This window comes from Vicia villosa, linkage group LG1 (assembly GCF_029867415.1).
Source record: "Vicia villosa cultivar HV-30 ecotype Madison, WI linkage group LG1, Vvil1.0, whole genome shotgun sequence".
Taxonomy (NCBI): Eukaryota; Viridiplantae; Streptophyta; class Magnoliopsida; order Fabales; family Fabaceae; genus Vicia; species Vicia villosa.
Window position 1 is genome coordinate 83094909 of NC_081180.1, and position 14039 is coordinate 83108947.

Sequence of the window (14039 nt, forward strand, 5' to 3'; positions counted from 1 at the left end):
CGAAAAAGAATTGCTCGCAATTGTATTTGCATTGGAGAAGTTTCGTTCTTACCTAATTGGTTCTAAAGTGGTGTGTTACACTGATCATGCCGCAATCAAATATCTTCTCACTAAGCCTGATTCAAAACAGAGGCTTATTAGGTGGATTCTTTTGCTTCAAGAATTTGATCTTGAAGTGAGAGATAAGAAAGGTACTGAAAATTTGATTGCGGATCATTTATCTCGGTTAGTGAATACCGAGGTGACAAACAATGAAAAAGAAGTGAGGGAAGAATTCCCTGATGAAAAACTGTACATGGTACAAGAAGTTAGACCCTGGTTCGCAGATATGGCTAATCACAAAGCATCTGGCTAGATACCAGAGGATCTAACTTGGAATCAAAGAAAAAAGTTTTTGAACGATGCCAATTTTTATGTTTGGAATGAGCCTCACTTGTTTAAGTTGAGTAGTGACAATCTTTTGAGAAGATGTGTCGCGGATGAGGAAACAAAAAGCATAAAAAAAAAAGCATTTTGTGGCATTGCCACAATTCGCCTTATGGTGGTCATTTCAATGGTTTGCGTACGACCACAAAAGTCCTTCAATCGGGATTTTGGTGGCCTACTTTGTTCAAAGATGCTTACCACCATGTTGCCTCATGCGACAGTTGTCAAAGAACTGGTGGAATAGGGAAAAGAGAGGAAATGCCCCTCCAAAGTATTGTAGAAGTAGAAGTATTTGATTGTTGGGGCATTGACTTTGTTGGACCATTCCCTTCCTCAATGTCAAATGAATACATCTTGGTAGCTGTGGATTTTGTGTCTAAGTGGGTGGAAGCGATTGCTTCACCCAAAGCGGATGGTAAGACCGTGATCAAATTTCTGAAGAAAAATATATTTTCGCGGTTTGGCTCGCCAAGAGTGTTAATTAGTGATGGCGGATCTCATTTCTGTAATGCCCCGCTTGAGAAAGTGTTGGAGCAATATGGAGTAAAGCACAAGGTAGCTACTCCATATTATCCACAAACTATTGGGCAAGTTGAGAGGACCAATAGAGAGATTAAGAGAATTCTTGAAAAAACTGTTTCTAGCTCTAGGAAGGATTGGTCAATGAAGCTTGATGAAACCTTGTGGGCATATCGGACCGCTTTCAAAGCACCGATCGGTCTTACACCATTCCAAATGGTGTATGGTAAAAGTTGTCACCTTCCCGTAGAATTAGAACATAAGGCATATTGGGCCTTGAAACTTTTAAATTTTGACCAAAAGTTGTGTGGGGAGAGAAGAAAAATCCAACTAAATGAGTTGGAAGAGATGAGATTGCATGCCTACAAGTCTAATTCAATTTACAAGGAAAAGACCAAATTCTATCATGATAGTAAGATTAGAATTAAGGACTTTAAGGTAGGGCAATTAGTGTTACTCTTCAATTCCCGGTTAAGACTTTTTCCGGGAAAGTTGAAGTCGAAATGGTCCGGACCATTTTTGGTCAAAGATGTGAGAAGCCAAGGGGCTATTGTGATATTGGACCAAAAATTAAAGCAAGAATGGGTAGTTAACGGTCAGAGGTTGAAGGTTTATCGAGGAAGCGATTTTAATCGTGAAACTTGTGTTTTATCGTTTGGTGATCCTTGATTGCCTTTGACTGTCGAGCTGACCGACGTTAAACAAAGCGCTTATTGGGAGGCACCCCAATTTGTAAATATTCAGCTTGTTTTATGTGTTTTTTACCGTTTATGTTTTTTGCGTTCTGGTCGAGCCAAAATCAGTCTACCGGTAAAGTTACACTTGCTGGTAGAAGAAAAAATTTTCTGTGTTCTGTCAGGGGCGCTTAGCGCGCTATAGCCCGCTTAGCGCGCTTTTGAGAATTTGGAACTGTCATACCCCAATTTTTGACCCTAAGATCCTATATCATTCACATCTCAATCACTAATCAAGAGCTTCACTTGGAAGTTTTGTTTATGGTGTTGCACTCACCTCATCAATAAGAGGGACCATCAAGCACCAATGATTGTGTATCTTGTATGCTTATACTAACCCAAATACCAAAAATATTGCTTTGTTTCTTTGTAGACTTTTGTTTTGTAGGTACCAAGCCAAGACATGCAATAAACAAGGCATTTTTCACATTTTTGACTGATGAAATCGATTTCCCTACTGGGTAAATCGATTTCCCTGCAGCAATCTTCACCAAAATCACATTCTGGACAGCATGAAATCGATTTCCCTCCTGGGTAAATCGATTTCCCTAGTGTATTTTGCGCCAATTTCTCTTCTAGAACAGAGTGAAATCGATTTCCTTCCTGGGTAAATCGATTTCCTTCAGGCAAAATTCAAAAAAATATAAGGAGGGAAGCTTGACATCATTTTGGCACCTTTTTCTTTGATCATTTTACCAATTTTCCACCTCATCAAAATTAACTCCTTCATTAAACCCACTTAAACCTCATTTTACCTTTTCTTACCATTTAAACACCACTTTAATCATCAATTAAACACAAGCTAATTACCAAAGGCCAAATGACCAAATTGCCACTACTCTTGCTCCAATTCTATAAATAGAGGCCTTGCCTCTCTCATTTCTCAAGCTTTGAGAGCCAACAAATCCCTTGCAATTTCTCTCCTCATCCCTACCAAATTCACCAAAGCTCTTTTTCTTTCATAAAGTTTGTGAGTCACATCTTGAACCTCACAAACTTTGAGCTAAGCCACCATCCATTTCACTCTTTTTTCTTCAATTGTTGAGAGATCAAGATTTGTGTTGGTGATTCTTGAAGTAGATCCAAGTTTGTGCAAGATTTGGTAAATTCTCTTCATCCTTTTTGTGTATCATGATGTAGATCCTTTGTGGTTTGTGTTCAATGCATCTTTGATGCTATATTGGTGCTATTTGTTGTTGATTTGATGGAAAATTCGTGCTCCAATTGATGTGTGATCATAAGGTGTTTGTATGTTTGTTCAAGTCAAGTTTTATGCCTCTAAATGCTGTTTTTGCTGGATTTTGCACTGAGGAAATCGATTTCCTTAAGGCTGAAATCGATTTCCTGCTGAGCGTGACCTGTTTTTTCTGAAAACTGCACTATGGAAATCGATTTCCCCCTGCATGAAATCGATTTCCTGCTGGCAGAATGTGGTTTTTTGCCTTTTTTATGCTTGTTTTGGCTTCCTACTTCCTCCACTTCATTAATATCATTGGATCTAGGATGTTGATAGGTTTGAAATGACCTAATCCATAATATTAGATGAATGATATTAATGATAGTGGGAGTTGATTATCTTTTATGTTTTCATTCTTATTTTCATCTTATCTTTCTTTTGATCGATGAAAGTCTTGACATCTTGAGAATTCTATGGATTCTTGATGAAGACTAGATCAATTTGTGTTCATTCTTATCTTTTCATCTTATCTTTCTTTGATCGATGAAAGTCTTGACATCTTGAGAATTCTATGAATTCTTGATAAAGACTAGATCAATTTGTCTCTATTCTTATCTTTTTCATCTTGTTTTCTTTTGATCGATGAAAGTCTTAACATCTTGAGAATTCTATGGATTCTTGATGAAGACTAGATCAATTTGTTTTCATTCTTGTGATTATCTTTTGTGAATTTTATTCTTATTCCTCCATTTCATTAATATCATTGGATCTAGGATGTTGATAGGTTTGAAAGAACCAAATCCATAATATTAGATGAATGATATTAATGATAGTGTGAGTTGATTATCTTTATGCATTTTATCTTCTCCTTCTCTTTTTTTTCTTTTGATCGATGAAAGTCTTAATACTTTGAGAATTCTTATGGATTCTTAGTAAAGACTAGATCGTTACCTATTTTCTTTTCGTGCGGTATTGCTTTCGGAAGGCGATCTACATATCGTTCTTCTCGCATGCATTAGCACATAAAGTTTTGACCGGCCTCGTTGTAGGGTGATTTCTACATAAATCACTTGGCGATCTGCTTAACATAGCGCAATATTTCGTGTCCCGAATAAAAAAGATCAAACATGGAAGAGAATTGTATGCGGTTGATTTAAGACTTGTGGAGGTTTTTATCGTGTAGTCGCTATGATTTTATCAAGCTTCTGATAAGCCCCATTGACTTTAAATCCGAGTACATCATTCACTCACCATAGATCTTCCTACTAACTTTGATAACATACTTGACAAGTTTCAAGATGGTTATCTTTAACATTTAACAACTAACTTTAATTTCCGCACCTTTACTATATCGCTCTTTATATTACCGCTCTTTATATTTCTCGCCTTATCGCTTTACTTTATCATTTCATCATATTTACTTTCCGTCATTTTTCTTTTGTCCACTTGGACCATACTTTATCTTTTCTTGCTAAAACACTAATAAATAACCAAAATCTAAAAAAATACATAAGGTTCTTTTTGGACTATCGGTTACTATCCTTAGCAATTTGGAGATTCGGACTTATGGACCTGGTACCTCTGGACCTATTCTATTATTATCCTGTGATTGTTCTGTCTGTCTGGCATTGTGCGGTTGTATGTTTTTGTGTGCAGGTATTTCCTTGAAAGCCCTTGATGGTTAATTCCAAGGCATTGAAATAAGGATTTTACCCGAAAACAGCCGTTACTCTGCCCGATTTTCGTCAGAACCTTAATGTGCTTAATGCAAAGTGGTGCTAAGACAATAAGTTCATCTGGATCCCCAAGTGTTAATGTGTTGGTATTGATAAATCCAAAGGATGGGAAAACTACCTTGGCTCTTAATGTCAAGTGTTGGCTTCTTATTTGGTTAGACCGTTTCTTTCCTTAGCTTTTATTTTATGCACTAGGTTAGCCTCTTCATCTCCTCCCATTCTTAAATTTTCAAAATCTTCTCTCTTTTTCCAAAACATTCTTATGTTTGCAAACCTTTTCAAAACCTTTTTTCTCAAAAATATCTTTCGCCCTTAGTGGCTTTTCTTCAAAAGTTTAGACACCGTTAACTGTCGAAACGAGTGGTTATACCCCACGATTTTGAAATTGATTGATAATAACGAGATCTTTTCCGCGTGAGAGAGCTAGTGGCATACTCGTTGATTTTATCCGAGTTGGAGCCCTTCTTTCATTTGCGATGCAAAGAACTTGTTTGTTCTCATGCTCAAGATCAATGGCTGAGTATTTCTCTCTAACGACACTAAAGTGTTTATTCGTTTTTAAAACGTTTTTCCCAAAAGCGGAACTACATTAGCTCTGACTTCTCCATTGCACCGAGGAGGTATGTAGGCCCAAAGCTTAACGCTTTGCCGAGCTTATTTTAAAAATAAAACAAACCCTTTTTAGCACACACACACAGATTTTCAAAAAGGTTCCCGTGGAGTACCACGGATATGAGGGGTGCTTTAAACCTTCCCCTCATATAATCAACACCCGTACCTGAGATCTCTTTCTTGTTTTTAAAAACAAAACTTTGGGTTTTACGTTCTTTTCCCTTTTCCTTTGAAAAAATAAAGCGCGGTGGCGATTTCAAAACGGAATATTGATTCGAGTCAATCCCATGGCTTCGATATCAGATTTTCCCCGCTACAGAAAAATGGCGACTTCACTGGGGATCCAGTTTTAAGTGTGTTAAGCCTATTTTTGTTTATCTGTGTGTTTTTATCTGTATATATTGTTGTGTGCTTTGTTTGTTATTTTCTTTTTTTTCCTTTTGGTGCTCGATGGTTCCTCTGTGATGAGACAAAGTTCTAACCCGAACTTTGGTGAGTAACTTGAGATAGGAGGTGGTAGGACCAATAGTCGCATGTCAGGAGCAATCCTTACCATGAGCGTCATATGGTGGAACCCCAATCAGTGGAGGCCTCATGGAAGGTAGTAGAGGTTGTTACGAACCATCGTGATAACGCTATTACTTTCAATAGTGAGTGTCCGTAGAAGCTGAATGGCCTAGAACCCTTTTAACCAATCTAAGCCTTTTTAGGATGTAGTGCAGAAACAAGATCAAGTACCAATTTGAGCTTGTTGTCATGCGATACTACGCTCAGACGAGGTCTTTTTAGGCATATTATTGGCGCCCATGAGCAATTGTGCGTGCCGGTAATATCCGATAGAAGATTGAAAACTCTGGGAACCTTTGTAGAACCCGATTGGCAGGTACAAAACTCCTTAGATCATACCTTTTGGGATGGTTAGACCATGGCTCCATGCTCGTGATGTCGAACCTTTGAACTATGACCTTATGTGACCTTGCATGCTCTTGATTGTGGTTGATGCATAAACCATGCATTCATGCATCCATGAAAACTCTTTTTCTTTTGATTTTCAAGGAACTTAGAGGTCTTTCCTTGTAAACATCATAAGTTTCATCAAACTCAATGGATCTTGGGTGTTGATGGGGTGAAAACTCTAATCCACCAAAATGGATGATTGATTTTGATGATAACTTAATCGAAGCTTTAGTCCAATGTTTGAGTGTTTTCAAGTTAATATCTCAAGTTCCTTGAAACTCAAATAAAAAAAAAACAAATTATTTGCATTGCATGCATCATTCTGCATTTGGTCTTGCTCTCTAAAGAAGTTTTTTCCAGAGCCTTATTTCCTTTCTCCTGGTATCATCAGTGCAACGCTCGTGCTAAGAAGAAATGGAAAGTATCAAACAAGAGATTCTTGAACTCCGCAAAGAGGTGGTTACTTTGAAGGCTGGTATGGAGCATCTGACTGCTCTGGTTGAGGCTCTAGTTGCTGCCCAAGTCAATCCTCCTATGATGGAAGAAAGGATGGCAAAGGTCTTTCTTGAAACTCTGAACTCGTTCTTTCCCAAGGGGACAGTAGTCAGTACACCTGCTGACTTCCACAGAGAGGTGGGTATGAAAGCGCTTCTAGAAAAGGATGTCCGAAAGGAATGTTTGTTTGAAGAAGGTAACTCAGCTGGTAGTGTGAAGAAGTTTGGTAATGACTTTTCAAAGAAGAGAATCAGGGGAGGAAACAATCATCATCAACATCATCATGTTTCCTATATCATTCCTGTATCCAATTCAATTCATGCAACTCCAGATTATCAGCAAAGTACTCGTCAACAAGCTCCTCCACTGAATGAGCAAAATCAATCTCGAAAGCCTAATTTTGATCCTATCCCTATGACCTACACAGAATTGTTCCCTGCTCTAATTCATAAGAATTTGGTTCAGACAAGGTCACCACCTCCAATTCCAGAGAAGATTCCATGGTGGTACAATGCTGATGTTACTTGCGCTTTTCATCAGGATGCTCCCGGACACAGTTTAGAAGATTGTTGGGCTCTAAAGGTTGAAGTTCAAAGATTGACTCGTGCTGGTATTTTGTCTTTCCGAGACATTGGCCCTGATGTTCAAGCCAATTCTTTGCCAAAGCATGAATGAATCACTATTGATGGTAGCCTGAAGTTTGAAAGATGTTTCCTTCAGCACAAACCCAGATGGAGAAAGCCTTCTCAGTTTTTTTAGTATTCTTACTGATTTTCATTTGTAATATTACTTGTTTTTCAAATGCATTGTTTGCATGTAGAAACTTGTTTATTTTTGAATGTTAATGCTAATGCAACAATAATGTTTGTCTTGAAGTAATCCATTCGTTTCACTCATGTTTATTTGTTTTTATGCATTATGATACCAATTGCTTTTGCCAAACTCTTGTTTATGCAAAGATTGGAGGGAGGATGATGATCTGAAAACGCAAAATTTCTGGTTATATGCTCTTGAATAAAACCCTGCTGATGATGTACAGGCATTGTTTCAAATTCCCAAACACCGGAGATATAAGGAAGATAATCCCTTGTTAACCCCTTTGAGCCTTGAAGTAGGAGTTTCTTTTCTAAATGAAAAAACCCTAATTTTTAACCTGGGGCAGGGTAGTGTTCAGTTAATTTGACCGAGTGTTCATATTTCAAAAAGGATTGTGCATCCAAAGGTCAAGCATGTCATATCCACATCAATGGTTGGATCATGGGAAACCACAATGGTTATTCCCCGCGCATCAAAAGACTGGAAAATGTGAAACCACAATGGTTTTCCTCCATACGCCAAGGAATGAGGCAGTCACAACCCTCTCAACAAGTCAAGACAAAGTCAATATCATACGATTTGTTCAAATTAAAAGAATGAAAGAAAAAGTAAAAAAAAGAAAGAAAAAAGCTCGCTAAGTCAAAAACTTGAAAACAAATGACTTAGGCAAAAGTTAGAGCATCCCGCTGGACGACCAATTAAAAGAATTAGTCCAGGCAAAAGTTAGGGAAATAAAAAAAAAAAAAAAAAAAAAAAAAAAAAAAAAAAAGAGAAAAGAGTGAAAAGTGAAAAGAAAGGACTACAAAGCAAAAGTCCTCAACAATGAACAAATCTCTGTGAATACAAAAATGAAGACAAAAGGGTGACTGCTACTCCAAGAAAGCTTCATCAAGTCCTTAATGGCACAAAATCCTTTTGAGAGGTGAATACTCATGTTGAATTAACTGAACGTAGTACTGGAGAACATCACGAAGATGGGGTGGGCTAAATAAACTTTGAGCCTAAAAATCTTTTTTTCTGAAAACCGTGAACCAGGCCACGTTACAACCCTCAAAAGTCCTAATTGAAGCAGGGTTTATTTCGAGAGCATACTTAAACAAGAAAGCGTTCCTGACTCCTATCAGTTATGCTGAAAACTTGTGTTGGTATCATATGCATAAAAAAATAATAAAAAAAATCAATGTCATCTCTTAACTAGTGATTCATTCACAAAGTTATGCGACATCTTTTCGAAACTTCAAGACTTACATAATTGTTGCATTTTCATTATCATTCTCACAATAAACATTTTTCTGCTTGTAAACATTTGTTTGACATTCAGGAAGTTTACATCTGATCATCAGTAGAAAACTAAAACATTGCCAAGGGCATGCTGTTTTCCCAGTATAATGCTTTTGCAAGTTTGATTACCATCATGGGGCAAAGCTTGAAGACTTTGTCGAGTAAAAGAATGTGCCAAGTTTAGTCAATCTGGGGCAGTTACGTCGAGATTTGATGAATCTCTCCAAGAATCTTTTGATCTGGGGCAGATTATTCCAAAGTCTTCATGATGCCAAGGATCTCCATGAATCCTCTTGAAGCAATTCCTCTCATAGACCATGTAGTCTGGGGCAAGTTGTGAATCAGAAGTTACCTTGATCACCTCATTAGCTTGAAGCACAAAGGTTGTTGCCATGACCAATCCAGAGTATGTCACTCTCTACCAAGAAGTTTTGAGACAACGGTTGACTGTTGGGTTTTCTTTCTCACCTTGTGTTGAGTTTTGAACTAAAATCCCCCGCATGTTAACTTGTTTACTTTGATGTTAACTTCTTAGTTCCTCTGCAAGTTCATAATGGTGATTTTCTCCAAAGAAATTTTCTCTGATTCCCCATAATAGAGCTTGGGGTGTTGCCCGATCTTTTGATAAGAAGGGGATGATCTGTAAATTCCTCGCAGAGACTGATAATCCTCAATGAGTTTGTTCCTCGTGGAAGAATTTTGCTTCGGTGTTCCTCCTCATCTCATTTGTTAGGATGGAATTAATCCCCAGTTGAGTTTATTCCTCAAGGGGCAAAGCTTTGTTTGGCCGTTTTTGTCCAGTTTGTTCTTGGAGCTGAACTTTGGTCTCTTGCAATACTATTTTGAACCTCTCTAGGCTGGGAAACCTAGATTGAGAAGGCATTTATTTTGCACCTCTTGAGGATTCTGCTTTCCCCAATAATGGAGAATTAATTTGTGATTGATGCTCTTATCAGATATTGAAAGGCTTATTTCCCATCAGTGTTGTCATTGCACTCCGTTGGAATTTGTACTTGAAAGCAAGGGGCAGGTTCTGTCCTTAGCATGTTTTGTTGACAACAAATGCAAGCCTCTTTATTTGAGCAAGTTTGTATGTCTCCACATATCAATCTTATCTTCAAATCAAGTGATAATCTCTCAGGCTTTATGAACTTCTTGATTCCCAAATGGAAGAAGTTCAGCAAATGGTAAGTCGCTTCAGTATAAGTGACAGTTTGCAGTCAAGCAGAAAAAGCTCACTTTCCTTGAAAATCCCCATTGAATTTGTTTCTAGGTGGATAATATGTTTCAGTTATTCTGTTCAGATGTCTACGAACAGAATACCAGTGAATTTTTTCCCTCACTTGGTCCAGTCTTTTTGAGGCAGCTTCTTTCCATTTGTTCATGGATTGAATTTTGGTTGCTGCACAATGAATATTGAGATTATGCATTTGTGTTGGCATCCTCAAATCATTGAAAAAAGTATTATTGATTGCTCTTCACCGTCATTGGTACAATGGGGCATCTCTTCACCTTCAGTGGGACGTTGGTGTATTTTGTTATCTTCATCGTCAGTGGTACGTCGATGTATTTCTCTTTCTACCTCCAGTGGGACGTTGGTAGTTCACCTTCAGTGGAACGTTGGTGTATTTTGTTATCTTCATCGTCAGTGGTACGTCGATGTATATCTCCTTCTACCTCCAGTGGGACGTTGGTAGTTCACCTTCAGTGGAACGTTGGTGTATTTTGTTATCTCTTTCATCGTCAGTGGTACGTCGATGAATTACATCTCCTTATATCATCAGTGGTACGGTGGTATATATCTCTTCATGCCTTCAGTGGAACGTTGGTATGTGTTATCGTCAGTGGTACGGCGGTACATCTCTTTCATCGTCAGTGGTACGTCGATGAATTACATCTCCTTATATCATCAGTGGTACGGTGGTATATATCTCTTCATGCCTTCAGTGGAACGTGGGTATGTGTTATCGTCAGTGGTACGGCGGTACATCTCTTTCATCGTCAGTGGTACGTCGATGAATCATCTCCTTTTATATCATCAGTGGTACGGTGGTATATCTCTTCATGCCTTCAGTGGAACGTTGGTATGTGTTATCGTCAGTGGTACGGCGGTACATCTCTTTCATCGTCAGTGGTACGTCGATGAATTATCTCCTTTTATATCATCAGTGGTACGGTGGTATATATCTCTTCATGCCTTCAGTGGAACGTTGGTATGTGTTATCGTCAGTGGTACGTCGGTACATCTCTTTCATCGTCAGTGGTACGTCGATGAATTACATCTCCTTATATCATCAGTGGTACGGTGGTATATATCTCTTCATACCTTCAGTGGAACGTGGGTATGTGTTATCGTCAGTGGTACGGCGGTACATCTCTTTCATCGTCAGTGGTACGTCGATGAATCATCTCCTTTTATATCATCAGTGGTACGATGGTATATCTCCTTAATACCTTCAGTGGAACGTTGGTATGTGTTATCGTCAGTGGTACGGCGGTACATCTCTTTCATCGTCAGTGGTACGTCGATGAATTACATCTCCTTATATCATCAGTGGTACGGTGGTATATATCTCTTCATACCTTCAGTGGAACGTGGGTATGTGTTATCGTCAGTGGTACGGCGGTACATCTCTTTCATCTTCAGTGGTACGTCGATGAATTATCTCCTTTTATATCATCAGTGGTACGGTGGTATATATCTCTTCATGCCTTCAGTGGAACGTTGGTATGTGTTATCGTCAGTGGTACGGCGGTACATCTCTTTCATCGTCAGTGGTACGTCGATGAATTACATCTCCTTATATCATCAGTGGTACGGTGGTATATATCTCTTCATGCCTTCAGCGGAACGTTGGTATGTGTTATCGTCAGTGGTACGGCGGTACATCTCTTTCATCGTCAGTGGTACGTCGATGAATCATCTCCTTTTATATCATCAGTGGTACGGTGGTATATCTCCTTAATACCTTCAGTGGAACGTGGGTATGTGTTATCGTCAGTGGTACGGCGGTACATCTCTTTCATCGTCAGTGGTACGTCGATGAATCATCTCCTTTTATATCATCAGTGGTACGGTGGTATATCTCCTTAATACCTTCAGTGGAACGTTGGTATGTGTTATCGTCAGTGGTACGGCGGTACATCTCTTCATCAGTGGTACGGTGGTATATTTCCTTAATACCTTCAGTGGAACGTTGGTATGTGTTATCGTCAGTGGTACGGCGGTACATCTCTTTCATCGTCAGTGGTACGTCGATGAATTACATCTCCTTATATCATCAGTGGTACGGTGGTATATATCTCTTTCACACCTCCAGTGGAACGTTGGTATGTATTATCGTCAGTGGTACGTCGATAAATCATTTCCTTCTATATCATCAGTGGTACGGTGGTATATATCTCTTCATGCCTTCATTGGAACGTTGGTATGTGTTATCGTCAGTGGTACGGCGGTACATCTCTTCATCAGTGGTACGATGATCTGATTTCTGTTAACAGAAGATGGGTATTCAGATACATACTGTCTCATCCCCAGTGAAAGAGGATGACCCCTTTTCTCATCCCCAGTGAAAGAGGATGCTCTAACCTCTCTGACGCGAAGTGTTTCCCCAGAGAAATTTCTTTTCCCACTAAAAGTTCCGTCTCCAACAAAGTCTTGCCTTCCTCAGAGGAGTTCCTACTTGCAAGACATCTGTTTCCCCAGCGGAGTTATATCAAGACATTTGTTTTCCCCAGTGGATCACCTGATACTCCCCAGTGTTATCATTATCATCACATGCATTCATTAACATTGCATTGCATCTTAGGATCAAAAATTGTGTTTTATATATTTAAGTCTCTTCGATTTTTGTCAAAACGAAGATTTCCAATCATCGTATCTCCAAATCGAAGAAACTTAAATAGGGGCATCTGTCATACCCCAATTTTTGACCCTAAGATCCTATATCATTCACATCTCAATCACTAATCAAGAGCTTCACTTGGAAGTTTTGTTTATGGTGTTGCACTCACCTCATCAATAAGAGGGACCATCAAGCACCAATGATTGTGTATCTTGTATGCTTATACTAACCCAAATACCAAAAATATTGCTTTGTTTCTTTGTAGACTTTTGTTTTGTAGGTACCAAGCCAAGACATGCAATAAACAAGGCATTTTTCACATTTTTGACTGATGAAATCGATTTCCCTACTGGGTAAATCGATTTCCCTGCAGCAATCTTCACCAAAATCACATTCTGGACAGCATGAAATCGATTTCCCTCCTGGGTAAATCGATTTCCCTAGTGTATTTTGCGCCAATTTCTCTTCTAGAACAGAGTGAAATCGATTTCCTTCCTGGGTAAATCGATTTCCTTCAGGCAAAATTCAAAAAAATATAAGGAGGGAAGCTTGACATCATTTTGGCACCTTTTTCTTTGATCATTTTACCAATTTTCCACCTCATCAAAATTAACTCCTTCATTAAACCCACTTAAACCTCATTTTACCTTTTCTTACCATTTAAACACCACTTTAATCATCAATTAAACACAAGCTAATTACCAAAGGCCAAATGACCAAATTGCCACTACTCTTGCTCCAATTCTATAAATAGAGGCCTTGCCTCTCTCATTTCTCAAGCTTTGAGAGCCAACAAATCCCTTGCAATTTCTCTCCTCATCCCTACCAAATTCACCAAAGCTCTTTTTCTTTCATAAAGTTTGTGAGTCACATCTTGAACCTCACAAACTTTGAGCTAAGCCACCATCCATTTCACTCTTTTTTCTTCAATTGTTGAGAGATCAAGATTTGTGTTGGTGATTCTTGAAGTAGATCCAAGTTTGTGCAAGATTTGGTAAATTCTCTTCATCCTTTTTGTGTATCATGATGTAGATCCTTTGTGGTTTGTGTTCAATGCATCTTTGATGCTATATTGGTGCTATTTGTTGTTGATTTGATGGAAAATTCGTGCTCCAATTGATGTGTGATCATAAGGTGTTTGTATGTTTGTTCAAGTCAAGTTTTATGCCTCTAAATGCTGTTTTTGCTGGATTTTGCACTGAGGAAATCGATTTCCTTAAGGCTGAAATCGATTTCCTGCTGAGCGTGACCTGTTTTTTCTGAAAACTGCACTATGGAAATCGATTTCCCCCTGCATGAAATCGATTTCCTGCTGGCAGAATGTGGTTTTTTGCCTTTTTTATGCTTGTTTTGGCTTCCTACTTCCTCCACTTCATTAATATCATTGGATCTAGGATGTTGATAGGTTTGAAATGACCTAATCCATAATATTAGATGAATG

At 38.6% G+C, this 14039-nt stretch overlaps 1 protein-coding gene across 1 annotated transcript; it reads left to right on the top strand.

Annotated features, from left to right (window-relative positions):
* Positions 1 to 2426: 2426 nt before the first annotated feature.
* LOC131610950 (uncharacterized) lies at positions 2427 to 7542 on the top strand. Its single transcript, XM_058883057.1, has 2 exons — positions 2427 to 2781; positions 6553 to 7542. The coding sequence occupies exon 2, from the start codon at positions 6576 to 6578 to the stop codon at positions 7329 to 7331; it is 756 nt and encodes a 251-aa protein (XP_058739040.1). The 5' UTR covers positions 2427 to 2781; positions 6553 to 6575; the 3' UTR covers positions 7332 to 7542.
* The last annotated feature ends 6497 nt before the right edge of the window (positions 7543 to 14039 follow it).